Raw genomic sequence first — 27,994 nt, 5'->3', positions numbered from 1 at the left:
TTTGTTTCTGACTTACGATGACTCTAAGGCGAACCTATCAGCGTTTTCTCGGTAAGATACATTCAGGTGGCGTTTGCCTTCGATTTCTAAAATAAAGAGCTTATTACAGCAAGAATGCAAGCACACATCCTAGAAAGAAAACAAAACCTTTTATTGCTTGTACCGTACAAATCCAAGGGCAGAGGAAGGCACCTCCGAGGCTTAAAAAACAACAACCAACTGAAAACAAAAAGAAAACCAAGCATTTCTAGGTGTCTCCTACAGATAGGCCACTTTTTACAAAAGATGCTCTGGAGTACTCGCCTCTCAGGCAGACCTTATTTTACAAGCCGGATTTCTTGATCTCAGGCAAGCGCCTGAGAAGGGTTGGCTCTGGTTGCAAGTGCTGCTGTGGGGTTGGTTTCAAGAGCTGGAGAGAGAGAGACCACAAAGAAAAACACAGCACATCAGCAGAAACATTTCCCTCCCCAAAGCTGCTAACAAGGGTATTAAGTTAAGAAACCCCAACTACCACAACTACAGAAACCAACTGGGAGGGGGATATCCTTTTATTGACCCCACTCCCCAAGCGTATGTGTGTGTGTGTGTATGTTGCTCTTCTTTAAAAGTCTGTCTTTGGGTTTCACCCCAAATTTAAGCATGTAGTCTGGGGATCCAAGTGTTCCTATACACCTCGGTTACAATCCCAAGTTTGATTCCTGAAGGGTGAATGCAGACCAAGTTGTGAAAACCCACAAAGCATTTAATTGAGGCTCTAAGACTGCTGGTACTTTGGATTTAGGTGGGCATCAAAGGAAGGCTTGCCATGAAATGGAAGGCCAAGGGGGTAACCATGGAGCACAGGCTGAAGTTCAGCTGCTGTGTTCAGAATCCAATTCCACCCATCTAGGGGGAAGAAGTGGGGGCATTACCATGCCCTCAAACAATTCGGAGCTATAGAGCCAGTTCCAGCCTGAGCCCACACAAATGAAGTGCCGCTAGGCATCAGGTGACAAAAGATGGCAAAAGGGCATGGCAGGGCTACCTTAGAAGCGACCTCTGCCTCCTTCCCCCTGACCCTGGGCAGCATGGCTATGCTCAGGCAGCCAGCTGCCTGTGAACCCAACAGGGGGAAATATCACCATCAAGACTAGGAGCTACCTGTCTATAAGCTTGTACAGTCTGTAGCTGCTGCTTCCAAAGGTGTTTTTGGAGAGGTTGTAACAACAAGGCAGGCTAATGGGCCACCTGCTAGCTAGGGACATCTTGGGTCCCATCAGCTGAGTAAGTGCAGTGGCTTGGTAGACATTTGGGGGCCTCTTGCAGCTGGGTGGGAGGATCAGAAGTGTGTTTACATTCAAACAGATGTCTTTCTTACATCTGTTCCTAATGCAGGGAAGAAGCTTTACTGGAAATGACTGGCAGGGTTGAGGTAAGAACATGGGGTGATCAGCCAAGATCACCAGGACCCAGCTGAAAGCACCCCAGGAATGCTTCCCGTTAAAGGGGATCTTAAGGCTAGAGGGCTCAGAGAATCACAGAAAGACTTCTGTAGTGTGGCCAGAGGACTTGCGACATGGCCAGTGAGTGAGTAAACTCCCCAGCAGAACCCACCCTGCTTTTGCTGGGTCTGTCCCAACTTTGGCCAGCTGCTACCTCACAACTAAGCAGGATTTGTCACCTCTCCTTGTGCCTTCTCACAAGAAGACAGGATTTTTCACTACTCCAGAATGGCAGGAAGGGTCTGCAGCAGAGGCAGTAGCAGCCATTGCTCAAGAAATGAGAGGCCTCTGTGAGCATGGAGCATCTGGACCTGTCCAAGATGCCAAGTTACTGGGTACTTACACCTGCTTTTCCCCACCCCACCCCACAAAAAAACTGATCATAGCCCCTGCAAGGTTTGTGTAGCACCAAGCAAGGGTGGACCCAGAAGAGGAGGCCCTCAGTCATTCATTATGTTTAAAAATAGCAAGCTCTGAGGAACAAGGCTTTTGCACTCTTGCTTGGACAGCAAGGCAGGTTTAGCACCTTGGGGCCAGAGCAGCTCTTCTCCATTGTCAAATAAGAGGTAGTGTGAGTAGAGATAATTTTGGCAACCCCTGGAGAATGGTGGCTTGTAGATCATCGCCAACAGTCACTCCTAAAAGCACAATAGGGGCTCCTTTGGCTCAAAAGACCTCAGGCCCTTTAAAGCTGTAGCTGTTTAAAAGGCTACTCTCATGGTGTAAAGGGCAATGGTACCCCATGTACTTTCCAAAGATCTGCTTGAAGGCCACAGAGAGGTTTCATTCTTGTTTCCCAATGCAAACAACAGGCATTGACATACAAGGTCTAAGGCAGTGTTACTCAAAAGAGGTGATTCAGGGACCAATACTGGTCTATGAGCAATCAGCTGCTGGTCCAGGAAACAAACAATTGGAGCCCACAGGCAACATATATGGTATCGGTCCCTGGCACACACTGGAAAGAAATACTGCACATCAGTTAACTTTGGAAGCTCTGCTCTAAGAGACAGGCTCCAGCAAATGGCAGCTGTTTTTACAGTAGAGTTCCACTCCTCACCAAAGGGAAGTTTGCAAATAAATGTTCCTGTGTTTCTCTTCTCTCACTGATCTTGTCTAGTATTCAGTCAGCGACTGAAAGGACCTCAAGAAAATGCAGTAGTCCCTGCTAACTAAGCAATTCTACAAATATCTTAGAAGCCTAGCTGATTTTGGCTTGTGTTTAATTCCAAAAAGCCCTGACAGTGGCTCCTGCCTCCAGACATTCTTGTGCCCAAACTACTTGCCCCCAGGAAAAGACTGGAACATCAAGGAGTGCCCACATTGGACTCAAAAGCCCCTTGTCATGATTCCTGGATGTTGCAGCATCGTAGAACTGAGGCCGTCCAACCACTCCACCCCTGCCTGGGACTCTGGAGAGCAGTTCCTTGTCGGAGTTGACAATTCTAGGCTGGGTGGACCAGTGGTTCTTACGGCAACTTCCATAGGAGTCAGGTTCCTACAATGATTCTGCTCATTGAACTGGGACACAATGTAGTTGCCTATCCTGCCCCAACTATTAAGATGCGACTAGACCACTGTCATACCATGCCTAATGGAAAACCAAACAATGCACTAAGCCCAGGCTGAAAGAGGGAGATCTAGACTTTGTTATAATCTAACCTTAGATGCTCAGAATAAAACTTCCCACTTTTCCTGGTCTACTCCTGCTAAATGTGCACAGGATTATCACAATTCCTATAACCCCTCCAGGAGGGAAACGGGGAAACTCCTGCCACAGACATGGCTCAATACCTCAATGGTGCAGCTTATCTTGGCAAAGGCTCAGGTGTTGGGCTGCTTTTGCTGTCTGGGTAATAGCTGCCAGAGCAAACAATGTCTTTGTTGAAATAGCCACAATGACTGAGGATTCAAATGTGGACAGGGCTCCAGAAAGAACACAAGGTATTCAAAAACATTCATGGTAAGTTAGTTAGGCTGTGATTCTACACAGTCATACGGGAACTTGTCACTGAACATGGATAGGATTAGGCTCAATCTTTCTTGCTCTGTGTGCATGTGTGTGGTGGGGAGAGAGCAAAGGGCAGAAAACACTGGAAGCGTGACGATGAAAAATGACCAGATCACAAAGAATAAAAGGGCAGGATTGCTGGGGGCATGGGGATTTCTTATTCAACAGCCAAACATGCTGGCTGACTGCAGATCTCTAATTTTGTCCTGTTCCTTTTGGGAAACTTTTAAAGTGTGTCCTCCTAAGCATTTTTCCTAATTCTCCCATCAAAGTAAACACTGGTGGGACATATCTTTGCTGGGGGAAAGCATTTAAGAATGGAAAAAACTAATGAGACAATAGTATAGCAGGGGAAGGCCAGCTCTTCCAGACTCAGTAAAAGGAAGGGAAGCATTGCAAGCAATGCAACTGAGACCAGGGCAGAAGGGATCTCTAGAGACAATAAAGCCAAGATATTGGTTCTAAGAAAGCTGGCTGCCCTATGCTGACCCTAACAGGGGACACATACACACACTCTCTCTTGTCGAAAGCATCTGTCGAGTTTGTGAAATTTGCTGGGGTGTTTGGCCAGCTGGAAAACACAGCACCTGGGCCTGATCTCTCCTGACTTCACGGTTAAGACAGGCAAACATTTTGCATGCAACTGGAAGAGGGCAACTTCCCTCGAGAAGTAGCAGTCACACAGTGTATCAGGTGCACCACCAGCATTTGAGAAAAGGAAGATACTGATGCCTCTCAGATAACCATCCAAACCAAGCAACATCTGCCAAGGAAAAATATCCAAATTGGGCCAATTCCATCAGGTGTCCACCAGCGACCTTGAGTTCCTTGCCCTAGCAGCACTTTGACTTTCTGGCTGTTCACAGGGGCACCAGGAGTGTTCCTACCAATGGCAGCTACACCCACACACAAGTCAGCCTGGTCACCTGCTATACTGAGAGAAGTGGAGGGTGGCAAGCAAGCTGCAGCTGCCTGCTGCCACCAGTATGAGGCTCATGTTGCATGGTCACTGCTGCCCATGCCTACACCGGAGGCCCAGGCCTGCTGGCCGACTGTGTTGTAAAAAAAGAGATGTGGTGGTGAGCAGGGCTGAGAAACAGGAGGTTGGAACACTGAACATGCTTTGTCCTTGGGTTAAGACAGTCCTGAAAGGAGCCATTATTGCTTTGGTAACCACACGTAGCAGCAGAAGCAGGAGTGGGAAGAGTCATCCTTTGCACCCCAGCAGCCACCTCTGCGGCAAACAAGAGACACTCAGGAGCTCTAGGCCAATTCCCTCTCTGAGGATGGTGAAGGTCAAAGAGGGGTATATGAGTTTGCAAAGCTGTGTCAGGTTCTTGCAAACTTAAAACTGTTGGTGAGGGGTCTCCTTCAGCTGCACAATGCCTGTTTTAGTGTCCTAGTAGACACTGCTGCCACCACCACCTGGGGTCTTGCTTGTGAACATCACCCTAACAAAGGGGTTTGTGCACTCCATGATCCACATGCAATGTTGAAGAAGAGCAGCTGCCAACCCAATAAAATGTGCCTTTGGATGCTGCACATCAACTTGATACTGCAAAAGGTTCTTTCCATTCCACAGGTTCCCTGACTTTCCAGCAAGCTGTTCCCTGGCTTCACACAAATGTTCCAGCACTAGCACATCCTTTTCCTCCCACCTGGGTGGCTTTGCAAGCAAACATCCAAACACAAGCCCATGGCAGGACACAGATAGGTGAAAAGCGATGGAAGAAACACGCCAAAGTCCATTCTCCTGCAAAACTCAAGTGAGGCTTGGTGATCAGGGATGCAAGGGTCAGCAGGACGAGGTGTAGAGCGACTCCAATGCTCCAAGCGGTTTGACTGATGGTGGCAAGTGCAGGACCTGCCCTGTGGCCTGGCTGTAGGAGGCTGAGTGCAGCAGGCACAAGGAAGTCTGCTCAGTCCCTCCGGAAGCTGGGGTGCTGCAGGACCAGCTATTTGGGGGAAAGTGGGAGGAAGGAACTGGAAACATATACCTTCCCCCCACATTGAGTTCTGCTGTCTGGCACCCTCAACTGTCTGTCTCTCCTTCAGGTCCACCATGGAAAGCTCCCCACCTACTCCCGTATGCTGGCTGAGTAAGAAAACTGGGGGAAGTGGGTCCGATGGTCAGCATCTAAGGAGTCCAGGCTATCATCTGCAGGGAAGGAGAGCAGTGATTTAGTAGTTGGTGTTTGAAGGAAATATAAAACATGGCCAAAATAAATAATAATAATCCACTCATACTGTCACTGTCAAGTACCGAACAAGAGGGAGTAACTTCCCCCTGCAATTCTTAGGGTTAGTACAACCCATGTAGACTGGCTGTGTATCAGAGGTGTGTGGCTGCCAGACCTACAGCACCCTACTCACATCGGTCAGGTGGCGTGATGGTTATTGACTGTGCTGTGAACTCATCATCGAAATACCGAGTGTCGATTTCAGATGTCACCTGGGGCTTGAAGGGGGGGATGAGCTGGAAAGAAAAAGGACAACTTGTTCCATTACCCTGCTTGCTCACACACAGTTCCCACAACCTTGGACCATATCTCTTCAAAGAAAAATGGTGTCCAGAAGGCAACATCCAGAGCTGTGGGAGGAGAGGAAGGAAAACAAGCTACTCTTGAGGCAGAGAGCTACACAAGACACTGTCATCCCCTTACCTTCCTTTGAACTACATCTTGCCAGTTGATGGCAGCAAAGAAACGGTGTTCCATCACCTCCTTGGCATCATTGGGACCACCCCCCAGCCTGGAAACACAAAGGGTTCCATGATCACTTTACTGGAAGATCTGGGTGTGTGGGGGGTGGAGTGCACACATACACATGAACATGAATTATGATGAAAGACCTAAGATTCAAGCAGAAGTATCTGTGCCTAAACACCAGTTCTCCATCAGAGGAACAATCAGTCTCAAGTGAAACAGTAGCGACAATTCTACTAGTCTTGGGGGGGGGGGGGGGGATGTCTCCAGCTCCTGTTCCCTTATGCCTTGGTAAAATCAAACAGCTATGTTGGGCAACTAAAAAAGGTAGAGGAGCCAATTTTAATCTACAAAGTAGGCTGCACCCCCTGAAAATTGTACAAAAGCCAAATTGGAAGTTTCTGTTTCAGCCAATCTTCTTTTGAAAGGGAATGTAGGTACCTGCCAGTACTAAAGCATCAACAGATCAACTCAATCACCCCCAATTTGGAAGATCTAGGTGAAGGAGTTTTGTGGGGATCTGAAGGCCTGAAGAAAAGCCTTTGGGGGTGGGGCACACATGTCCCAAAAGCTGATCTTTCCCCATCATAGCAATATGCTACACCTTTCCCTTGGGCGTGCCTCTTTCTTTGAATGTAGCGCCAAATTTTCTCACCAAGAACTCCAAAGTCTACCCAAAATACATCCACCCACAAGGTTCATTTGACATAAGGGGCAATTCAGCAAAACTCTAGAATCTGAAGAGAGGAATCAAGGTTCAACCATGCTTCTTGACCAGAGATCCACTTGGAATGCAAGCCACAGGAAGAGGTCCCTCCCTCTCTAGCATGCCACCAAACCAGAGGACAGCTGTTGCCCTTTCTCACTTGGCCATCACTGACCTCTGTTTGGGGTCCTTCTTAAGCAGTCCTGCCAGAAGAGCCTTGGCCTCAGGGCTGAGCGTGCGTGGGAAGCGTATCTCTTCCATGAGGATGAGCTCGAAGAGGCGCTCGTGGTCTTGGTTGTAGAAGGGGAGGCGCCCACACATCATTTCATACATGACTACACCAAGGCCCCACCAGTCCACAGCTCTCCCATAATCATTGTCTTCCAGCACCTACAGTTGGAGGGAAGAACAGAGTGACTTGGTGCTGGGGAGAGGAGGCTGCCATTGTCTCTGGGGCTTTGCCAGTGTGTGCAGATTTTGCAACCACCTGTCATGCTCAGGTACTCCTGTGGTCCAAGAGATTTCAATCCCCCTCATGAAGCATATAATGAGAACCTGACAGTCAAGAAGGGTGTGCCACCAGCCCCCATGAAGAAATGGAACAATCTCAACTGCAAAGTCAGCTTTCCTCACTGGTCTGATTCTTCCCAAGACAACTGGCCCTCCATTTCCACTACCCACTTCTCTGCTTGTTTGGGACTGGAAACCTTTGGGCAAGTCAACTCTACAAACAAGGGGATTTCTGTTACCTCAGGGGCCAGGTACTCTGGCGTCCCACAGAAAGTCTTCATTGTGGCACCATCTGTGATGCCTTCTTTGCACAACCCAAAGTCTGTGATTTTTATATGTCCATCTTTATCCAGCATGAGGTTCTCCAGCTGGAAGACACAAAAAAGGCATGGTGTATCCCACATGGCAGAAACATTTCCAGGGTCACTAGGGAGCCAAACTGTAAGGCTCACATGTGCTATCAACAGCTGGGATTAACAAAGAGAGAACAGAAAATATCAAGCAGGCTCAAATGCATTTTACAGGCACAAATTGTATTTTAGGTTGGCTTATGAGTGAGTGAGCAACATGCTGATGGCCATTTAAGCTGCACTGCTGCAATGTACACTAGTAAGCTGTTGGGACAGAGCCTTGGAGCCAGGATGCTGACAATGATCTGCCTGATGGAGCAGATGGCATTCTTATTATTAAGCATGTAAAACCCATAAAACTGTGTCAGACTCATCTAGTCCAATATACTGTTCCCATGATAGTCAAACAAACGCCCCTTCTGGAAAGCACAAAGGCAGCCCGGGAGTGCAAGAGCATCTTCTGATGGACTTGGAATCCTTGACAACTAGTAGACAATCATGCTGCCTCTGACAGTGGAAGTGACAGACAGCCAAGATGACTAGTGGCCATCATTAGCCTTAGCCTCCATGGATTTGTCTATACTCCCTTTTAAAGCTATCCAAATTGTTGGCCACCACTAAACCGTGTGATACTGAATTCCATAGTTTAAAGTTTGCCTGTGTGAAGGAGGACTTCCATTTATATTCCCTGAACACTCCATCATTCTGTTTTAGTGGATGAACCCAAGAAAGAAAACGTATTTCTTCTTTCTCAACACATGCTGAATTTTACATGCCTTTATCATGCCCCCCTTTACTTGACTTCTTTCTAAGCTAAAAACTCTTCAAACTTTCCTTACAAAAACTTCTAATGATTCCCAGGCTGTTCCTCAGCTCAGTTCACATGAACTTCAAGACCCAAAATAGTTTGGACACAGAGTGCTGGGCCATCTTTGTGTTCTAGGATTTGAGTGGAAAGCCCTGCTCAGCACTCTACTATCATCTGAAATCTAACTTTTGACAATAGAGAATGTGGGGGTCACCAGAATATGGATTTTTCCCCCTCAAGAAAGCCCACCAAACCTCCTCCTTTTCTGTCCTTCAGAGAACAAGGAGTCATACCAATAATGATACCCCCAATAATTACACTCTTCTATCTTACCTTGATGTCACGGTAAACAACATCCCGGGAGTGGAGGTATTCCAGGGCAGAAACAATCTCAGCCCCATAGAAACGTGCACGGTCCTCAGTGAAGACACGCTCTCTTGAAAGGTGGAAAAACAACTGCAAGGGGAAGGCAGACATGCCCCAAAGGGACATTGTGAACAGCTGGAACCCTGAGGAACTGTGGACAAGCAACCTGTGTAGGCTCCAACTGTCCTTAGCATATAAGGTTCTAGCTAGCTGAGTTTATCAATCATAAGATGCAGAAACCACCCAGGCCCTACTTCCCTCCTGCAACAAAGAACAAGGCCTGGAGAGAAATGCTTATTCTATGGAATCCCTGTGGTCAGCTGTGGAGAAGTGAGGCAATCTCCTTGCATGGCCTACAGTAGGGCAACAGACCTCTTAGCAGCAGGCACTCACCTCTCCACCATTGGCGTATTCCATGACAAAACAGAGGCGGTCGTTGGTCTGGAACGCATATTTCAGTGCCTAGAAATGTGAATTAACAGATACTACTGTGAAAGAGCAGCTGTGTCCTCCTCCTTTCAGGAGATACCATAATCTCAATACATCTTCCCCTTGTGTGCCAGTCATTCTGGAAGGGAAGGGAGTTAACTTCACACAAGAAAGCCTTGTGGCAGACAGGCGCAAGCTGCCAAACACACCATGAAACAGATGTAGGGGATGCTTGGCTCCGCTCAAGACTTATGGCTTCACTGGAGAATGAGGCAAGGAACATAAGAAACACAGCCAGCTTTCAGACCTCTTTGGTGATAAAAGATGGCGTGAATAATGTACTGGGAACCACTACAATTTCAAGGGTTAAGGGGAACCTATCAAAGCTTCAGTGGGTCGCAACACTTTCAACCCAGGAACCAACAGTCCATTCTTCCAGATTCCACCCAGAGGTTGGCAGCCACCTATAAGCACGGTGGATCAAGGTGAACAGCAAGCAGGTTGGACTGCTGAAGGGCCCCAAGCTCTTCAGTGTTAAGTACCGTGAGGAAGGGATGCCTTGTGTTCTGCAGGACTCGGCTCTCTGTGACAGTGTGAGCCACTTCATCCTACAAAAGACAGAAGAGCACTGATACTTGATTTGCACAATCAAAAAGGAATAGGCCATCTATACTCATCTCCAGTTGTGATTCTGAGAGTGCTTTCATTAAACTCTTAAAGAAGTTGCTGATCTCCATGTGATGAATGCCAGGCTGCATCCATATCCCTGTACACCAGGAACTGAAATTAGGGTTCCTTAAATTGTATGGCTGGATTAATGTGAGAAGGATTGTTAGGTTGACAATCTACAGTTGAATAGCTGCACCCCTCCTCAGCTAGGTGGGAATTGGGGGTGGCTTGGCACAACCTAGAACCCTTCTGCAAGCCAGAAGAAACCAATCCCCTTTCAGAGATAGCCAGTCCAGAACTACTCTGCAAGTTTCAACATCTATTGTTACTATTCTTATTCTTATTATTGGTGTTGTTATTGTTGTGACTGTTACTATATCCTGCCTTTTTCCCAGTCTGGGAAGCAAGAAGTTTGCAAAGGTAAACAAAGATATAGATTTAAAATTCACATCATACAAAAATTAAAAATAGAATTAAACTAACAATAGAATTGAAAGCAATTAGAAATAGGTTTTGGAGGGTTTTGGCAGCGGGATCGGGGGTGGAAGAATGATCTTCCAGGGGACCAGGGGATTCATGGCCACCTCCATACTCCTTCATATCTGTATGCACAGCTCTTTGGATTCTGCCTTATTTACAAGAATCCAGAAATAGAGTGAATTCTGGAATCCCTATTTCTCTACAGCTTGATCCGTAAAGCTTGACTAACCCTGGTTTCACTAGTGGCCTCCCATTTCTCTCACAAAATCTTAACTTGACAGATTGCCAGCACATATTTGCAGGCAACACTAAATCCCAACAACCCATGTAACTCAGAGTGTGCTTCTCCTTGAGATTTAAGGCCTCACCCTACTGATGCATGCCAGAGTCCCATACCTTGGCAATGATCACTTCTTTGCGCAGGATCTTCATGGCATAATAGCGTCCAGTGGCCTTCTCCCGCACGAGGATGACCTTCCCAAATGTGCCTTTCCCAAGGAGTTTCAGGTAGTCAAAGTCATTCATGGTCTTTTAATCAAAAGACAACAAAGAAAGAGCATAGTAATCAAATTCATTCCCATCAGCAGACTCAGGACTTTCAAATCAGAATTGAAACAGAAAAAAACATGAGATATCCACATCCACTGCTAAGACAGCACTACCAAGATGAGCAAAGACTAGTTCCCACTCTGTGCAAGCATTAGGTTCTCCTCTATACTGGTCCCAAATAAGCCAAAGTAGAATAAAATCATCTGCCCTCCGCAATGGTTCCCCTTACCGCCTTTGCTCGGGTCTTTGTCACGGCAACCTCCATTTCTTCAGCCCCTGTACTGTCACTGGGAGAGCCACATTTGTAGTCCATCCTGTCTTCTTCAGGTTCCTGGTTCTTTAAGCTGTTGGCAACCATCTGAATGGCCTGGATCCACTCCTCTCTGGGGAAACAAGAGCCCATTATGAGTCAAGCAAACATCCAGGGTGGAAAGAATGAACACTCCTTCAACACTTAAAAATCAACACCTTCTGTTATGACATCTGAAATTCCCTCATACAGTGGACTACAACGTTTACTGGCTTAGGGGACAGTGGGGTGGTCAGAAGCTGGCTAAGCAAAATCTATGGGTTTGTCAATGGCTGGTAGCCCTCATGCTCCTTTTATATTTAAGAGCAAAAGATGTCTGATTCTCAGGTGCTAGGGACAGACATGGCACTGCTACCTTCATGGGTAAGGAAACAACTTGTACAATGGGGAATCCCAAGAAGTCAAAGGAGCTGAGAGAGCAAGATGAAGCAACCCTTGTTCTCCTCTTTGCCTTTGGATTTATCCTTTTCCATGACTTCATTTGTGCTCATCCACTCACCTTTCATCTGGGGAGTCCACGTGGAACGTCCTCTCAATAACGGTTGTCCACTGCAAACAACGGATGATGAAGGTGTTAGGACGGGGGCGCTCTACTTTCATTAGCTGGCATTCTGAAAAGCAGATGAGGGAGACAGATACTTTATGTCATTTCTCAGTGGTTCCTCACCTTCAAACCCTCAAGTAGATATACCCCTGCCAACAGCTAATCTCTCATTTTCTTGCCTAGCCCAGCTTTCTGCTTCAAGAATTATATATATGCACCCTCACAAAGTGGACCTTAAGGACTTTTCCAGCTGCCCCAGTCCTATGTAATGGGATTCCCCACCGACACCACTGTGATAAGCCATCACCCAACTTGGATGGATAACAAGCCACTTGATTTGCCCTTATACAGAAAGAAAGAAAACATATCAGCAAGAAAGAGGAACAAGACAAAGTAGTCTATGGGGCAATTCAACTTCAAGAGAATAATTTGTTTATTTTATTTAGGTCATGGCTTTTTCCTGGTAGGGGATACAAGAGAAAAGAACTAAAAACCTTGTGCGGTCCTGTCTCTCACACACAACTGAGACTCCTTTATACTCCTGAGCACACAAGTTCCAGTAAGGAACATGAGAATAATCCATTCCTAGCACAGGATTATTATTAAGGGGCAAGAGAGGAATTCACATCTCTGAGAGCTCCCTGGAGACCCAAGAAAGCATCCTACCACCTGCCCAAATTCAGTCAGCGTCCTCAAGTCCCTGTGCATGACATACCTGCCACAGAGAAGTCGTTCAAGGGGGGAAGGCTCTGGTCTGTTGTTTCCGGCTTCTCCTTATACCCAATGAAAGACCCATCACTCTTCAAGAGGAAGTACCTGGGTCTCCAGGTTTTGATGTATTCACCTGGAAAAATGCATCTGGATCAGATGTGGAGTTTTTCAGAGTGGGGATTCAGTGCAACATCCAGCCGGCCTTTACAATACCTGCTACAACTGTTCACACTGACATTCTGTGTGGCATGTGCCCCTGCGCCATGATGGTTTGACTACACTTCATCTTTTGTGAGCAGTTCAGCATTACTTTCCTGCTGCAGCTGGCAAGTCTCTCTTGTCCTGCTGCTTTCAGAAACTGATCAACACAGGTTCAGCAACCTGAGACATAACATTCAACATCTCTCTCCCCTCAAGTGACCCAGAACAAGATCTATTTCCCTATTGCCCTATCTACTAGATGGTTCTGCGTGACATGACAGAGGAAAAACAGTAGTTTGCAGAGGAACAAACCTGAGATCACACTCCCACAATTAATGGACCTGAAAAAGGTTCAGATGGACTCCTGGGGTATGTACGTCATTCATGCATAACACATTCTTCTGTGAACAAAGATGGGACCTTGTTGTACAGCTTGCATGGTTGAATGTATCCTGGTAACATGCAAAGTAATTTAAGGAATCAGCCCAGCTGCTGTGTCAGGTTGCTTGGAAGATCCAAGACAAACACCGTTTAGTGCCCTACTTTTAAGATCTCTTTTCTTGTCTTGTCACAGAGACAACATCCAGAGTGCAAAATTCAGCCCGTTCTCTGTGGCCTGAATATCATGACAATTTCAGTTAACAGCCAGCAGAGGCTGAGCCACATGTTCATGGACTATAAGATGAAATCTCTTCTTCCAGAGTCATAAACTTTGTGTGTTGTGGTCTGGCAAAATTCCATGTGGGGCCTTTCCTACATGACCAAACTCTCCTTTGTCCTGACCAAACGTTCCTTCAAAGGAACACCAAGACCTTCACAGCAGGCTCCTTATACATTCCCAAATATTTGGCTTTTAGCTCTGTTTTCAACTCCATTTATCTATACATGGTGCTTGCAGGCTGTTTCCTAACAAAACCTTTTCAAGGAACTTTGCACAGGAGACAGTAGAAATGTCTCTTGTGCAAATGACTGGTTTTCAGTGAAGTCCTGAGTTTTCCTCACAGCTTCACAGAACTTTGTACAACAGGGGGAGTCTCTTTCAGTAGGGCTAGCTCAGCCCCGCCCAGCCAAAAACTGCACCCAGCTCCAGGTACCAAAATAGCCTCCACCACCAGCTGCCAGCTATATTTGTATGTACAGAAGAGGAATTTCTTGGGAGCTACAGCACAAAGGGCGGGGGAACAAGGGGAAACACTGCAGGAGACAGCTGAGATTGCCATGGGGCCAGTATGGGGAGGGGGGGTAGACAGAAAGAGAGGACTTTAAGAAAGACAAAGAAGTATTTCAGGACAGAAGGGCTTGCAGCAATATGTAGAATTCTTGTGACAGACCTACCTGTTGCTAACAGGTGCCACCTGTCATCCTGGATTCTGCAGCTGCCCAAATGCCCACCCGTGTGGCTCCTCCTAAGGCTAGCAAGTACAGCAGTAGTAGTCTAGGCTCCCAGCCAAAGCAAAGTAGAACACAAGGGAGGTGTGGGAGAAAGCCTCTTAGCTTGAAAAGTTATGCCATTAAAAATATGTTCATCTTTCACGAGCCATAGGATTCTCTGTAGTATGGACAAATAATCCTCCAAATCTAGCTACTCCTTAATTCCATAGGGTACCTCCTTGTCTGTTATGAACCAACTAGCAGAAGGCTTCTTGTTGCCTTGTGAGAGGAAACTGGGGCTGGATGGAGCATGCCTGACCATCCAATGCTGGGCTCAAACAGCAAGAGCCTCTAGCCAACCAGCTCTCATCCTGGCCAGAGATCCAAAACATCCAGCCAGAGAGTGGATGTACCCCCTAGCAGACAGCTCTATCCTCAGATTCATGGCTTAGCCATCACTTATTTTGCAAAGCTTGCCTCCAGAAAAGGAACAATGAACCCCAGGGATAGAGGGAGAGATAGACCAGCTTCAAGCCAAATCCCTCCACACTTTGCTAGAAGCCATGGGGGAAACGTCATGATTAATAAGATCTGCATGATGCAGTCACCTAGCTGGCAGTCAATGGGGGGGGGGGGGGGGAACCATCAGCATTGCCCATTAGCTGAGTAGAAACTCCTGATAGCATTAGGACATTATCAAATTCCCTGCCTCAGCTTCCTGATTCAAACCCTTGCGGCTGGATTAGTCCCAAGTCCTAGCTAGCCATGCATCCCATTGCCCAGTGGGCAAATGAATGACAATGGGAGCATAAGAACACCTCCTGCTCATACTTATCAGCAACAATTCGAAACCACTACTAGTCCCATGAACCAGCCTCTTCCTCTTGAAATCTATCTAAGTTGGTGGCCATCACTATGTATAGAGGTAGCTGATTCCACAGTTCAAGTCTGACCAGTGCAAATACAGTATATATTCAACTGTAAATCGACATCATATATAAGTAGAGGGCAGTTTGGGGGGCCAAAATTATAGATTTTGAGATGACCTGTGGGTTAGTCGAGGCTAAAACTTAGGGGCATGTAACACAGGATCTAAAGAAAAGAATGCCAAAGACCTACAAAATTCCAGCAGCCGTAACTGTTTGTGCTCACACTCAAGGCTAGATGGATGAGAGAGTAAAAGGGGGATCAATGCTGTCAGGACAGATTATACTCTTGTCTATCATCAGGGAATGGTTCTTTTTTTTGTAAGAGTTGAAAGTACAGTACTTACATTGACTGTGGATAAATTGACTCAGGTTTTTTGGGGTCAATTTTTTGACTAACATTTCTAGACTTATACATGAGTATATACAGTAAGAGCTTTCATTTGTGTGTCCTGTTCTAACCTTTCCAATACAGTGGATGATCTCTTTAGATGCTAGTGATGATCTCACTGGTTCTCTCCATAAAATGCTTATATTCACCCTCCTCCTGAGCTAAACAGTCTCAACTGTGCTGCTTTTACTTGAAGGGATGCCATACTGAGGATGGAGTAAGCTTGTTTTCTGCTGCTCCAGACACAAGGACACGGAACAATGGATACAAGTTCCAGGAAAAGAGATTCCAGCTCAACATTAGGAGGAACTTCCTGACAGTAACGGCTGTTCGACAGTGGAACACAATCCTTCCTCGGAGTGTAGTGGAGTCTCTTTCCTTGGAGGCCTTTAAGCAGAGGCTGGATGGCCATCTGTCAGGGATGCTTTGATGGAGAATTCCTGCATGACAGAATGGGGTTAGACTGGGTGGCTCTTTCTGGGGTCTCTTCCAACTCAATGATTCTATGATGCTCCCTGCAGGGGAGTTGTTCTAGCCCTCTGACCATGTCACTATCCCTTCTTGGCACCCTTTAGAGTTTTCCAACCTTCTTTTTTAGGGGCAGTGACCAGAAGTGTGTACAGTTTTCCAAGGCTTGTGATAATGTTATCATAGCAGGCTTTATTCCCAGAAATTGCTCAAGCTTAGGCTCTGATGTATCTCCAAAGCACGATAGCTACAAAGAACACTGTTATATCTGTGATCTTTTGCTTTGCAAACCTGGACAGGAGGGCATTTTAGGCAGGGAACCTTTTAGATGTGGTGGTGGCAGCACCATCTCAAACATACAGAAACCAAGCTCTGCCAAGAATAAAAAAACCCCAAAGTATCCAGCACAAACTTGGAAGAAAAACCAAAACATGCATCTAGCAATGTACAGCTTACAAACAGTCCATTTCATCAGAGCAAGCTTCCATATCACACAAATCTCTGAACCCCCCCCCCCCAATAATGTGACAATAACCTCATTATCAGGAAAGAATGAATTTAATAAGGCTTCACTTAGCCACCTTCCCTCCTGGGGTTGGTTGGGGAGTCTCACTGCTTACCTCTCTTGTGCAGCCAACCCTCCTTGATGACCGATACTTCATTCATGTTGCCGCGGCTGTGTTAAGCTGAAAAGGTCTAGATTCTGCCAGTTGAACAACTGTGGGCCAACTGGTGACCTGCGGAGAGTAGAGAAAAGTGGCTGTCCTGAGAGCTGGGGGAACAGAGGCTCCAAGAAGCCAGTGATAACCCCTAAAACCACATCGACTACCCCAGAATATGCTCCTCTCACCACTTCTGTGTCCAGTCTTTTCCACATGACAGTACAACCTCAGTCTCTAAGTACAACAGATCTCTCAAGGAACCCGAGCCAGACACCATCCCTTTTCCCCACAGAACTTGAGCATCCCACCAGTAGCTGTGAAATAGCCAGAACGTTCAGCTGAGAAAAACTGCCTTATGGCAATACAGATTTCTTAGCACACTCCCCCCCTTCCTAATACCAAGGGCTTTTGCGAGACTAAGCAAGCAGTTTTGTGCAACTAGGAGGCACAGCAAGGTTAGCAGGGTCCGGCATGGCTACTGAATTGCTGCTGCCAAAATTGGGCAGAAAAGAGAAGGCCAGGAAAAGCAAGCTTCCGCGGTCTCACTAGCGCAAGTATTCAAAGACCAGAACAATTAATGTGGATGAAGAACATGACACACATTTCTGAATTGCAGGACCAGGCTGGAGAGAAAGCACCCCCCACACACACCCCACTCACCATAATGTTTACACCTCGGTTTTCAATTTCCCTTTTGGCCTTATCTGCCCCTGCGACTTGCCCTGCTATCAGAAGTGATAAGGGGCCTTCCAAGGAACCGCACATGCTCAGATCAAAGAGCCTTTGCAGCAAAAACAAATAGCTAGAGAAAGATTAATCCCAGGCACCTGATGGGATTAACTAGGCGGTGAGGGGATCCAAACACATTTCTAGCCATATAGACATTTGCAATGGGGGGCGGGGGGTGGGCTGTCCACAAGTCAGTCTTCCTGTGATGTTGGAGTGCACTGCGGAATTATGTTGAGGTTGGAGTTGTGGACTTCACCATGCCTTTTGGTGGGGTGGAAGGCTGGATCCATTGGCACGCAGGTGCATATAAAGCTTGGAGGCTAAGAGAACAAAGTCAATGGGTGACCACCACACAAGTTTGCCTGGTACCCCACACTCTGTCCTCAGGAAAGGCCAGGAACTGAAGGATGGAGGAGTCCAGAAAGACCCTCTCCAATCCACCTGTGGGACTGTTCCAACTTGACAGCTAAAGCCTCATGCAAGAAGCCTGGGGAACATATCTCTCAGATCTGTAGAACTTTTAAATGTAAATATGAAGAGGTAACTTGTTTAAAAGGTCACAGGGCTGCCAAATCAAGCAATCTCCCCACTCCTCCATCTAAGTCTGGGATCTGCTCCCCTGGGGCAAAGGACTGCCTTTTGTTGGGTGACTGTTGGTTTACAGACTGTATGGATCCTTTGGTTTGGTGTAAGCAGTTTCTTTGTTACTGGACAAATTGTCATGCAGCTACAGAACCAGGCACATTTCCATCAAGCCATGCCAGGCCCTGGAGTAAGAGACAATAATGGGGGTCTTCAGAAGCCCATGAGCAGCACCCAAATCTCTTAGACTGAGTGCATTCTCATTTCCAGAGGGCCTTAAAAATCTAAAAAGATGTTCTGGTTCACCTCAAATCTGTGCATAAGAGCGAACGTAAGACAAGAAGAACCTAACAGGGCTGCAACCTTTGCACATAAGGAGGATGATTATTATAATGGCCCGTCTTTTTTCCAGCTTGGGATTCAAAGCAGTTTACAACAGTTAAAACAAACCTAGCTAAAAATCCACAGCATACGAGTTACACGTGTTATTCAAGTATCACTCTGTAACCAGAGTTTGGTCCCCCCCACCCCCTTCGCTGTTGATGCTGGGGTTAACAAGGGAAAGCTGACACCCAACCCAGATGGGAGGAGATTTGTGCAATGATGTGGAGGCATTTGTTGTTGCCACAGAGGCCAAGACCCACAACAAGAGCGACAACTGGGGTGGTGTTATGATAGGGCTCCAGCGTCATTTACATAAGAGTGTAAATGGACCCCGCAGAATGCCTGAACCAGCAACATTCCCTCTGCTTTGGCTGGCCAGGAGAGATATGGGCCAAAGGGCAGAGGTCTGCAGCATGCTGGGCAAGGAGAGTCGCCAGCTCCCTGGCCTCCTCCTCCTCTGGCTGCTCCCCTTTGCATAAGCCTGGCTTCTCACCAAGCCCCCAACAGAGAGACTGGCAGAGAGGGCTCTCATTTGCTTGGAAAAAGAAAAAGAGGAGCAAATGAAAGGGAGGCAAGATACTGCCAGGATACCAGGACCCTCATCTCCTGCCTCCGAATCTCAGAGGCCCACTTGGATACCGTTCTGTGTCACCATCAGAAAACCAAAAGTACTATACTATGGCCCCTTCACATTCCATTCCAGACAACTAACAAAGCAGAATATTACCACTGATAGTACTGAAAACTGGTGAGAGATTCAGCAGAACCAACAGAGTCACATAATACTCTGCCCACTTTGTGGCAGACTATAGCTCTCAATACAACCAAAGCAGGTGCGTTCTATGAATACTTCTTTACGTAAACCTTTTCCCAGATGTATATATTCCTCATAAGATTTTTAAAGGGAATGTGATGCTCTGCCAATTACACTTCTCACAGTCCAATAGAGTAAGTCATATGGATCATTAGTTAGGGAGAAAAATATATGATGAAATATGAAAACTGGTCTGTAAACTCACAAGTCATTTGGACAAAGTAGGCAGGAAGAGAGATACTCTCCCTTTTCAGCATCAGATAAAGTTATCAACTACCTGTTCAAACAACAAAAAAGCAAGACTTTGATAGCTTTCATATAAAAAGACATGATCTCAGTAATTCACTGTCACAATACATGGTAGCACTACCATCTGAACGGTTATCAGCTAAAACAGCCACAGTGCCCTGTCTTCCCACAAGCAGATGATGCTGAAATACCAGCCTTCAAATGTTCTCTTCTTTGGAAAAGGATTAATGATAGAGGGCACACCGAGTGAAATCAATGTCTGATTCAGCTCTCCTCAAAGCAACTCCTCCAGCCCAGTCTGCTAAAATCTTGCAACTAAAGAAGCTGGGATCAAACCCAACTGTATCTGCACACACTACTGATGCTTCTGAATCAGTCTGTTTAGGTATCCAATGGAAGGATGGAAAGCTTCTGGGCCACAATTCCCCAAAACAAGGCTCTTGACAGAAACGCATGACAGGACAGCATTCCAAGTAGCTACCATTTCCCCTTAGGAAGACAGTACAGACACAGATAACGCTTTCACAGCAGCTCCAGCTATTAGTTCCTGCTAAAGCAGAGCCAATGAATCCATGGGATTGTCTCAAACAGTACTTACATAAATTACCCTTGCTGAGACTAACAGCTGGATTGAGGCTTCAGAGGCAAAGGGACCCAGTAAGACCCACAGACTGAGAGGAAACAAAGATGCTGAACCTCCAGAAGTAGGTATGACGAAAGGCTGGAACCATGGCTCCAATACAAGATCAAGTGGTGTTTCCACAACCTGCAAAGCCACAGTTTGAAAAATAAATACATTCCACACCACCCTTGAAGCCCTCCTGGCTATTAGATGAAAGTCTGACCAAGTAACAGTTGTATGAAAATGGCTGTGGTCATGGTGCATATACACACACACCCAACCCCCAAGGCCCTCACATTCATTGGGGCAACACTTATCTGAGAAAGGTCTCTCTTTTTCGTTTTGGGGGAATTCCCTGAACAGAACTGCAGAGACATCAACCCAGCCTTCTCACTAGGCCACTCAGCCCTGTCCCTCACCCTGGCTCCAGTGGTACACCTCTCCCTACCGCACAAGCTGCCAGGCTGCTTCTCCATCCCGAAAGGCACAAAGCCACAGCTGTAGCTAATCCCAATTCCTCTTCCGGTAGCCCTGGTTGAATACGCAGGAGCAGCACGTTCATCCCACGTGGGTGTGTGTATGTGGAGGGGGAGACTTGTTGACTTGCAGAGCATGTGTGACTCAGACACTGCAAGCCCTAGAGTTGTTTACAGCAGTCCAGGATGTGACCCCAATGAACGGGAGGGGAGGGCGACCATGTAGCAGGGAAGGGAAATAAAACACTGCCTAGCGTCAAAGCAAAGGGGAAGAGAGATAAGAAGGGAGAAGACAGGAGGCGGCTGCTACCCATCACTGCTGCAGACCCCAGGAACCATACTCTGCACCAAACAGAGATGGCTAAATTGAGCTACATCTCCCCCACCAAGCTCACCCTTGCCTCCACTAAGACAGTGCCATGTGAGTCAAGATACTACTGCCTGGCTTTCCTCTGCCTTCAGTACACACAGACACAAGTGAGAAAGGAAAACTGAAGGCAAATCTGGCTGTGACCTTTACCCAACGTATGTTAATGGTAAGGGCCTTGACATACCCTGGCTGCAAACCATGTCAAGTGAACATGGGCTCAATATGTCAGAAATGGGAAGGGGCTCCAGAAACAGTTCTCTACCACTACCTACTACAGTGGTCCCTTTACATTCTCCGGGGTTAGGAGTGAAAGATCCCTGTGAGTGTGGAAAAACCACAAATAATAATAAATAAACATTGTTTTTACCTAAGGGAACACCTCTATAGTAATCTCCAGGTCCTCCAGTGAAACTCTGTGGTTAAAATCTACCAGAAGTTGATCACAGAATCATGCTGGAAGACTTACAAAGAAGTGTTTTGGCTAGGAACTTCTAGGTTGTCCAACACAACTCTATGGTCAACTTCCAGCAGAACTGTGCCGGAGGACCTAAGAGATTCCAAGAGAGAGAATGCATCAATCAAAACTGCAAATAATCAAATCTGCAAAAGTCAAAGCTGCAAATGCGGAGGGCCAACTGTACTAATAGAAAGCTGCAGCATCTTTACTTTGAACCAGATCCCTCTCAGATCTTGCTGGAAAAGACAGAAATGCAAGCCTCCCCACTGCTTAAAAATGAACCTGTCCATTAACAGGTTGGGTTCTGCTAGTAACTTTCTTTTTAAAAGGGACTGGTTGCAAATCTCAATTCCACCTGTGGTTCAACACTCTGGGGTCTGACCTTGCCATTTAGACACCGATATGACATATGGGAGCAATCTCAGTTCATGCACAAACTTCACTGAAAGACCCCTGTGATGAGACATGCCTCTTCCCAGTATTGCAGTAGAGAGAGACAAATGTTTAGGACATGATTGTATGCATTTATCAGTCCCAGGCACATTTGTTAAAACAAACACCAAGTTATACATTCGGGGTACCTATGCTGACCACGCAGCAACAAAATCCAAAACACACGTCAGGAAGATACCTTTAAAGGTAAAAAGGAAGACTGGAGAAACATAGACATCTAGTATCAGGTTGCAGAAGCATACCTGCAGTAAAGCTTAAACTGGGTACCTGGTGGTCTCCCATCCACACACTAACTAGGGCTATTCCACTTAGTTTCCAAGATCAGTTGAACTGCTTTTCTTTCTCACGAAGAAACCTATCCCTATGCTTTCAATGTTATATATGCCTCTGGTAACACATTTTCTGCTAAAGGAGTAACATGCAGGAACATATCTACTTAGTCAGTTGAGATTTACCAAATTAGGGGGTTCTAAGAAAATCTGGAGCAAGAGTAGCCCCGAAATGAGTTAATACACTTCATTATAGGGAAATGCTATTTCCTTCAGTAGATCAGGGAGCTTCCATAGGACTGGCTGGAGTTCCACAGACAAAGGAATAGCAGCAACCTTCCCTCTTTTTGCACTGTTTTGGGTAATCTGTGCAAGCTGAGGTGTGAGCGAATTACTAAGGCACCGTGTGGAATCACACCTTTTCAACATGCCGGCGCTGCCAACTACTGGATGCTGCGACTACTCCTTGTCAAGCTTGTTCTGGAGTATTGGCACAGACTTTTAAGAAAGAATGCCAATGGGCACTCAAGGGATCCTGCCCGCTACTCCCTGACCCAGTGCCCTCTCATTTCCTCAAGAAGGCTCCCGTAGCTGACACTTCCCTCTTCAAAATCTCTCTCAAGAGTGGAATTTCAAGTCTAGCTGTTGCTACACCCAACAGAAATTCCAAGGGCAGCTGGAAAGGCAGAAGTGAGTGCACTACCCCAGAGTAAGAGACCCTCCTGCCTGCCAGTGCATTTCCTAAATGTCGAATACCGATTCTAAGCTATTTTTAGCAGCCAGAGTGGGCTACTATTAGGAGAGAAAAAAATTCCACTCAGCTACTTCACACAAACCCCGCAACCAAGGGAAGTAGACATAAAAGACTGACGGAACAGAAAGGCAGGTGGTTTTATGTACATGTCACGGTGCAGGCAGATAAGCACACATCACACATACAATAGCCCCAGATGCCTGGTGCCCAGGTGTGATGGTAAAGCTAACAAAAACATGCCCAGCTAGTAGTGGAGAAATGGGTACCTAGCAAACAACTTTGGCATTGAGATCCTCAGGGAGAGCAGAAACCTTGTAGTGACTCATTTGCTCCTGAACTTTAAAGCCTAGAAAGACATACGTGTGACTTTGAAAGGAGCAGGCACGCTACAGTCCACCCCAGTGCAACATAAGAAACAGACTAGCAAAGCCTCAAGCAAAGCCCAACTGGAGCTTGCCTTTCACACGTGGTTCAGAGCCTTCAGGTTCACAAGCCAAGTCTGAACAAATCCTTCAACTGGGGAAGAGTCATCCTCCAATGGTGACAGCACCTTAACTGTCTAACTGCTGTGGCTTCCCCTAACCCCTTTCAGTGAGAGCTGCCTCCAAGTTTTGTTGCTCTATTGCCACTTTATATTTTGCAGCCACAACTTCCAGTGTCTCAGGACTGCTGCAAAGGAACAGAGAGGCACAATGAAAACGCTACCCATTCAAATAAGAATCCCCTCGAATTCAGTCCCAGGATTTCCAGCATTGCAGGGAGTAAGACAGTGAAAATCATTCACACCTAGAACTGTCATATTGCTATGTTTGCATTTCCTTGGGGTGCCCACCATGCTTGATAATTATGCTATTTTGGGGGATGCCCCCATTCCAAGTCATGCCCACAGAAATGTGACTATAGACATAATAATAATAATAATAATAATAATAATAATAACAATAATAATTTAACAACAATATAATTTATTTATAGCCTGCCTTTTTCCCGAAGGAATCAAGGTGGGTTACAAGGAAGAAAAACCATACAATTCAATAAACATAAACTATGCATTTAAAAATAATCCCCTACTCTAGCCCACATCCCAGTCATAAAAACAAAAAACTATGGATGCCGGCCATGAAAGCCTTCAACTTCACAATATAAAATAACTTATAATATAGGCTAAAAAGTATAAGCTAAAATTAAGGTAGAAAATTAGAGCTATGTTTGCGAGATAGACAGGGGATATATATATATATATATACACACACACACACACACACACAGTGTTTATATCTATATTTATCTACATCTACCTATATATAGTTACACACACACATATATAATATAGATATAGATATGGAAGGTGGCATATGAGTGTTTGTGTATTGTGGAGATATTTGGCTGTGAGGATTTGATAAGCTGAAAGAAGACCAGAGGCAGTACTAGTGGGCAAAGAGCGGAAGACGAAAACACATGTTGGAACCTCTCAGACAGCTTCTAGTGTTCCCCCCCCCCCACTTCCTTGGCTTGCCTTTTGCTAATTTTTTTTGTATCTTGTGCCTCAATGGGATGTGTGTGTAAGAAAGAGACGCCACGCAAGACACTTGGATGCAAAATCCCCATTCAGCCACAACAGCCTTGGAGCAGTTGTTAGTGAATGGACTTTGCAGGGAAGATGATACAGGACGCAACCTCCAGGTTTATACACAGTTCTAATATAACACATCAGGAGGTCATTACTAGCCAAGGAAGCCACACAGTTCCGTTATTCAACCTACTTAAAACCTGTGCTGGGGTGCACAGCAGCCCCACCCCAAATTCATAGTTGAATCTTTAAAAAGGCCTTGGAGGGTCCATGGGATTTTGCGCTGCCAGTTCCTGCTTTCCTCTCTCTCCCTGATGCCATCTAAAGCAGTGCCTGGAAGCAACTATGCTGAAGCATCAGGGACTGCAGCAATGCTTTCATTGGAAGCCCATCAGCAATGATGCCCCTGAGGATTCTGTAAAGCCAGCAGGTGAAGTAGAGGAGACGCATGCATGGCCCTTACAAGGAAGGGCAGCAAGGTGGCATAAACCCAGCAACCCCCTGTTGTTAACTGCCTTCAAGTGGACCCCAACTCATGTGGGGTCCTTGTGGATAGAGAGCTCTTGTAGCACCTTTGAGACTAACTGAAAGAAAGAAGTTGGCAGCATGCGCTTCCGTTGACTTCAGTCTACTTCCTCAGATGATGAGGCTTCTCCAAACCTCTCCCCCACATCCTCCACCTCTCTGCTTACTGTTGTTGTTGCGTGCCTTCAAGTTGTTTCCAACCTAAGACAAACCCTACCACAGGGTTTTCTTGGCACATTTCTGGAGGTGTGTGTGTGTATGCGCCATGGCAATCCTCTGAGGCTGAGAGAATGTGACTTGCCTAGGGTCGCCCAGTGGGTTTTCATGGCCAAGCCAGCAACCAAGCCCTAGTCTCCCAGAGTCATAGCCCAATGCTCCAGCCATGACACTGGACTCCTGACTGAATCCATGCATCTGGTCTGCGGTCTTCCTCTCTCTTACTCCTTCTCTCTCCACTTTTTCCTGCATCACTGACTCTTCTAGTGGTTCATGGTGCAGCCAAAGTACAACAGCCTCAGGTTGGTCATCCATGTAACTACATATAGATCTAAGAATCCTAGTAGACCAGAATGCTAAAAAGGCCATTGCAGTTTTAGGCTGCAGCTACAGAAGTTTAGTGTCTAGGTCAAAGGAAGATTCTGCTTCAGTCTAGAACAGTGTGTCTAGTCCTGGGCACCACAATTAAACATTGGAGCGTGTCAAGAGGAGGGGAACCGAAATAGGGTCAGGAAACCATGAAGCCCTATGAGGAAGGACTCAGGGAGGTGGGGATGTTTAGCCTGGAGAAGAGACGCTTAAGAGGTGATATGAGAGCCCTCTTTAAGTATTTGAAGGGATGCCATATTGAGGAGGGAGCAAGCTTGTTTCCAAAGAAGAGGTCCCAGAGCAATGGATACAAGCCACAGGAGAAAGAGGCACATTTGGAGGAACTTGCTGAGGTTCCTTTGGAGTCTGGCAGAGTCTCCCTTTTTGGAGGCCTTTGAACAGAGGCTGGGTGGCCATTATTGGGGGTGTGTGTGTGTGTGTGTGTGTTTTGATTGTGAGTTCCTGCATGGCAGAAGGGGGTGGGACTGGAGGACCCTTAGAGATCCCTCCAAGCTCTATGATCCTATGTATCTTCAAGAGGCTTTGGACTCATTCAGTATGCCTTGGATGGCCCTCTGCTGTGACTGGGAGTCCCTGCATGGCAGAAGGGGGTCGGGCTGGGTGGCCCTTGGGGTCCCTCCCAACTCGATGGTTTTATGTGTCTTCAGTATGCCTTGGGCTTCCTTCCTTGGAGGTCTTTAAAGAGAGGCTGGGTGGCCATCAGTCAAGGGGGGTGCTTTGATTGGGAGTCCCTGCATGGCAGAAGGGGGCTTGAACTGGGTGCTCTTTGGGGGGGTCCCTCCCAACTCTAGGGGCCCATGGCCCACAGCTCCTTCCATTGGACACAGCTGTCCCCTTCGCCTCTTTCTCCCTCCCTCCCTCCCTTGCAGCCCTGTAGTGACGTCACTGCCGCTTTCCCAGAAGGCCGGCGCTTCGGGGCAGAGAGAGAGAGAGACAGAGAGAGACCTCGACTCCCCAAAGCGACGCGCGCAAAGGCGTCTGGGAAAAAAGGGCGAGAGGAAAACAACAACGCTCCCCGGCCTTCACAGCCATAATAGGGCCGCACCCTGAGAAAGGAGTCCCTCCACGTTTCCAGGGCAGCGCTTTGACCCGCTCCCTCCCCCCGCGTTCAGGCCCCCAATGGTTCGCTCCACTCCACTCTGAGCCCCTCCCTCTCTTTCCCTTTCGCGGCCTGAGGCTTAGCCTCTTCTGCGCGTGCGCCAAGGTGGGCAGTACCACTGTCCGCTCACAAAGGGGGGGGATGAAGAGTGGGCCGCCTCATGGAGCCTTGAAGCGCCATCCGCTCCCTCTTTCGAAGGCTCACCTGCTGCTGTTGCTGCTGCTGTTGCTGCTGCTGCTGCTGCTGCTGCTGCTGCTACCGGCGTCCCTTCAGGCCCATCCTCACTAGCGCCGCCGCCTCAGGGCTTCCCTCGGAAACCCCGCCCCCTTGACCGTGCCTACGCATGCAGGAAGGCCCAAAGCGGCCACTGTACGTCTGACACGGTTGGGAGGGGGGACGATAGTCGGAGCCCCGGCCGCTATCAGCGCTACTACTACTACCACCGCCGCCGCCACTTTGGCCTTCCTGCGCATGCGCGGGCCTAGCTGCTCCCAGGGCGCATGCGCGGAGTCGGACGCGAAGTCACGATGGCGCCTGCGTGGGCGGAGGGAGTGAGGGCGACGCGCATGCGCAAGGTCTGAATGGCCCTCCCTCAAGGCAGCAAGCCTCTGAGGCTGACAAGGCTCTTCTCTGGAGAAGAGGAGCCCTGTCAGCCTCAGAGCCGTGTCTGTTTCTTAGCTGTAAGGCAGTGGTCCTCCAAACTGTGCTCTTTGATTTTGGACTTCAGCTCCCAGAATCCCATTCTATTCGCCAACATGGCAGAGGCTTCTGGGAGTTGAAGTCCACAAGCTCTTAAAGGGCACAGCTTGGGGGACCACTACTGAAGGGGGAAAGGGAGGGTTCAGACTTTGGTCCTTCGATGTTTAGACACCTTTGAGACTGGCTGAAGGAAAGAAGTTGGCAGCATGAGCTTTCCTAGACTCCAGCCTACTTCCTCTGATGCATTTTGGAACAGCAGAAAACAAGCTCACTCCATCTCCTACAGAACATCACTTCAGATATTTAAAGATAGCCATCATGTCACCAGTCAAAGTTGTTCCTCATGAGGCTTCGTTTCCAGGCTGGCCACCTTCCTCTGGACATATTCCAGCTTGTCTATATTGCCCTTGGTCTATGGGCCCAGAACTGGACATAATGTTCCAGGGGAGATCTGGCCAAAGCAGAATACAGTGGCACTACTACTGTTCATACTCATGCGCTGTGTAAGTCTAGAAATCAGAGCCGACTTATCCGTTGTTCGGCAATGTTTCCCTTAGGATCATGTAAGAAAAGATCTAAAGGATGAAGCAAAGTTGTGCCCTTGACTTATCCACAAGTCATATCAAAAGCCATAATTCTGGCCCCAAAGCCTGCCCTCGACTTTTACATGAAGTCGACGTATAGTGGC

General features: G+C 47.1%; 1 protein-coding gene across 3 annotated transcripts; it reads right to left on the bottom strand.

Annotated features, from left to right (window-relative positions):
• Positions 1 to 132: 132 nt before the first annotated feature.
• Positions 133 to 27,084, bottom strand: AKT2 (AKT serine/threonine kinase 2). Of its 3 annotated transcripts, none has more exons than XM_089479306.1 (14): positions 26,812 to 27,084; positions 16,607 to 16,723; positions 12,634 to 12,762; positions 11,874 to 11,985; positions 11,294 to 11,447; positions 10,912 to 11,043; positions 9,909 to 9,974; positions 9,331 to 9,399; positions 8,905 to 9,027; positions 7,653 to 7,781; positions 7,079 to 7,293; positions 6,156 to 6,243; positions 5,866 to 5,968; positions 133 to 5,650 (listed from the first exon to the last, which is right to left on the bottom strand). In XM_089479306.1, the coding sequence occupies exons 2-14, from the start codon at positions 16,650 to 16,652 to the stop codon at positions 5,571 to 5,573; spliced, it is 1,446 nt and encodes a 481-aa protein (XP_089335432.1). In that variant the 5' UTR covers positions 16,653 to 16,723; positions 26,812 to 27,084; the 3' UTR covers positions 133 to 5,570. The 3 variants fall into 3 exon arrangements, with proteins under 3 accessions (XP_089335432.1, XP_089335430.1, XP_089335431.1); XM_089479304.1 differs by lacking the exon at positions 26,812 to 27,084 and adding an exon at positions 20,477 to 20,553; XM_089479305.1 differs by lacking the exon at positions 26,812 to 27,084 and adding an exon at positions 20,005 to 20,396.
• Between the last annotated feature and the right edge of the window lie 910 nt (positions 27,085 to 27,994).

Source organism: Sceloporus occidentalis, unplaced genomic scaffold (genome assembly GCF_023333645.1).
Source record: "Sceloporus occidentalis isolate IW3139 unplaced genomic scaffold, rSceOcc1.0.p SCAF_13, whole genome shotgun sequence".
Classification (NCBI taxonomy): domain Eukaryota; kingdom Metazoa; phylum Chordata; class Lepidosauria; order Squamata; family Phrynosomatidae; genus Sceloporus; species Sceloporus occidentalis.
This window is presented reverse-complemented; position numbering and strand designations above follow the sequence as displayed.

What these genes read in the sequence shown, in the direction of transcription:
- AKT2 (XM_089479306.1), bottom strand. Translation starts at nt 16,652, where the DNA reads ATGAATGAAGTATCGGTCATCAAGGAGGGTTGGCTGCACAAGAGAG. An exon ending in AATACGCCAATGGTGGAGAG is followed by an intron (nt 9,028 to 9,330) that starts GTGAGTGCCTGC and finishes TTCCCCTTGCAG; the next exon opens with TTGTTTTTCCACCTTTCAAG. An exon ending in AAGAAGGACCCCAAACAGAG is followed by an intron (nt 6,244 to 7,078) that starts GTCAGTGATGGC and finishes TTGTGTTTCCAG; the next exon opens with GCTGGGGGGTGGTCCCAATG.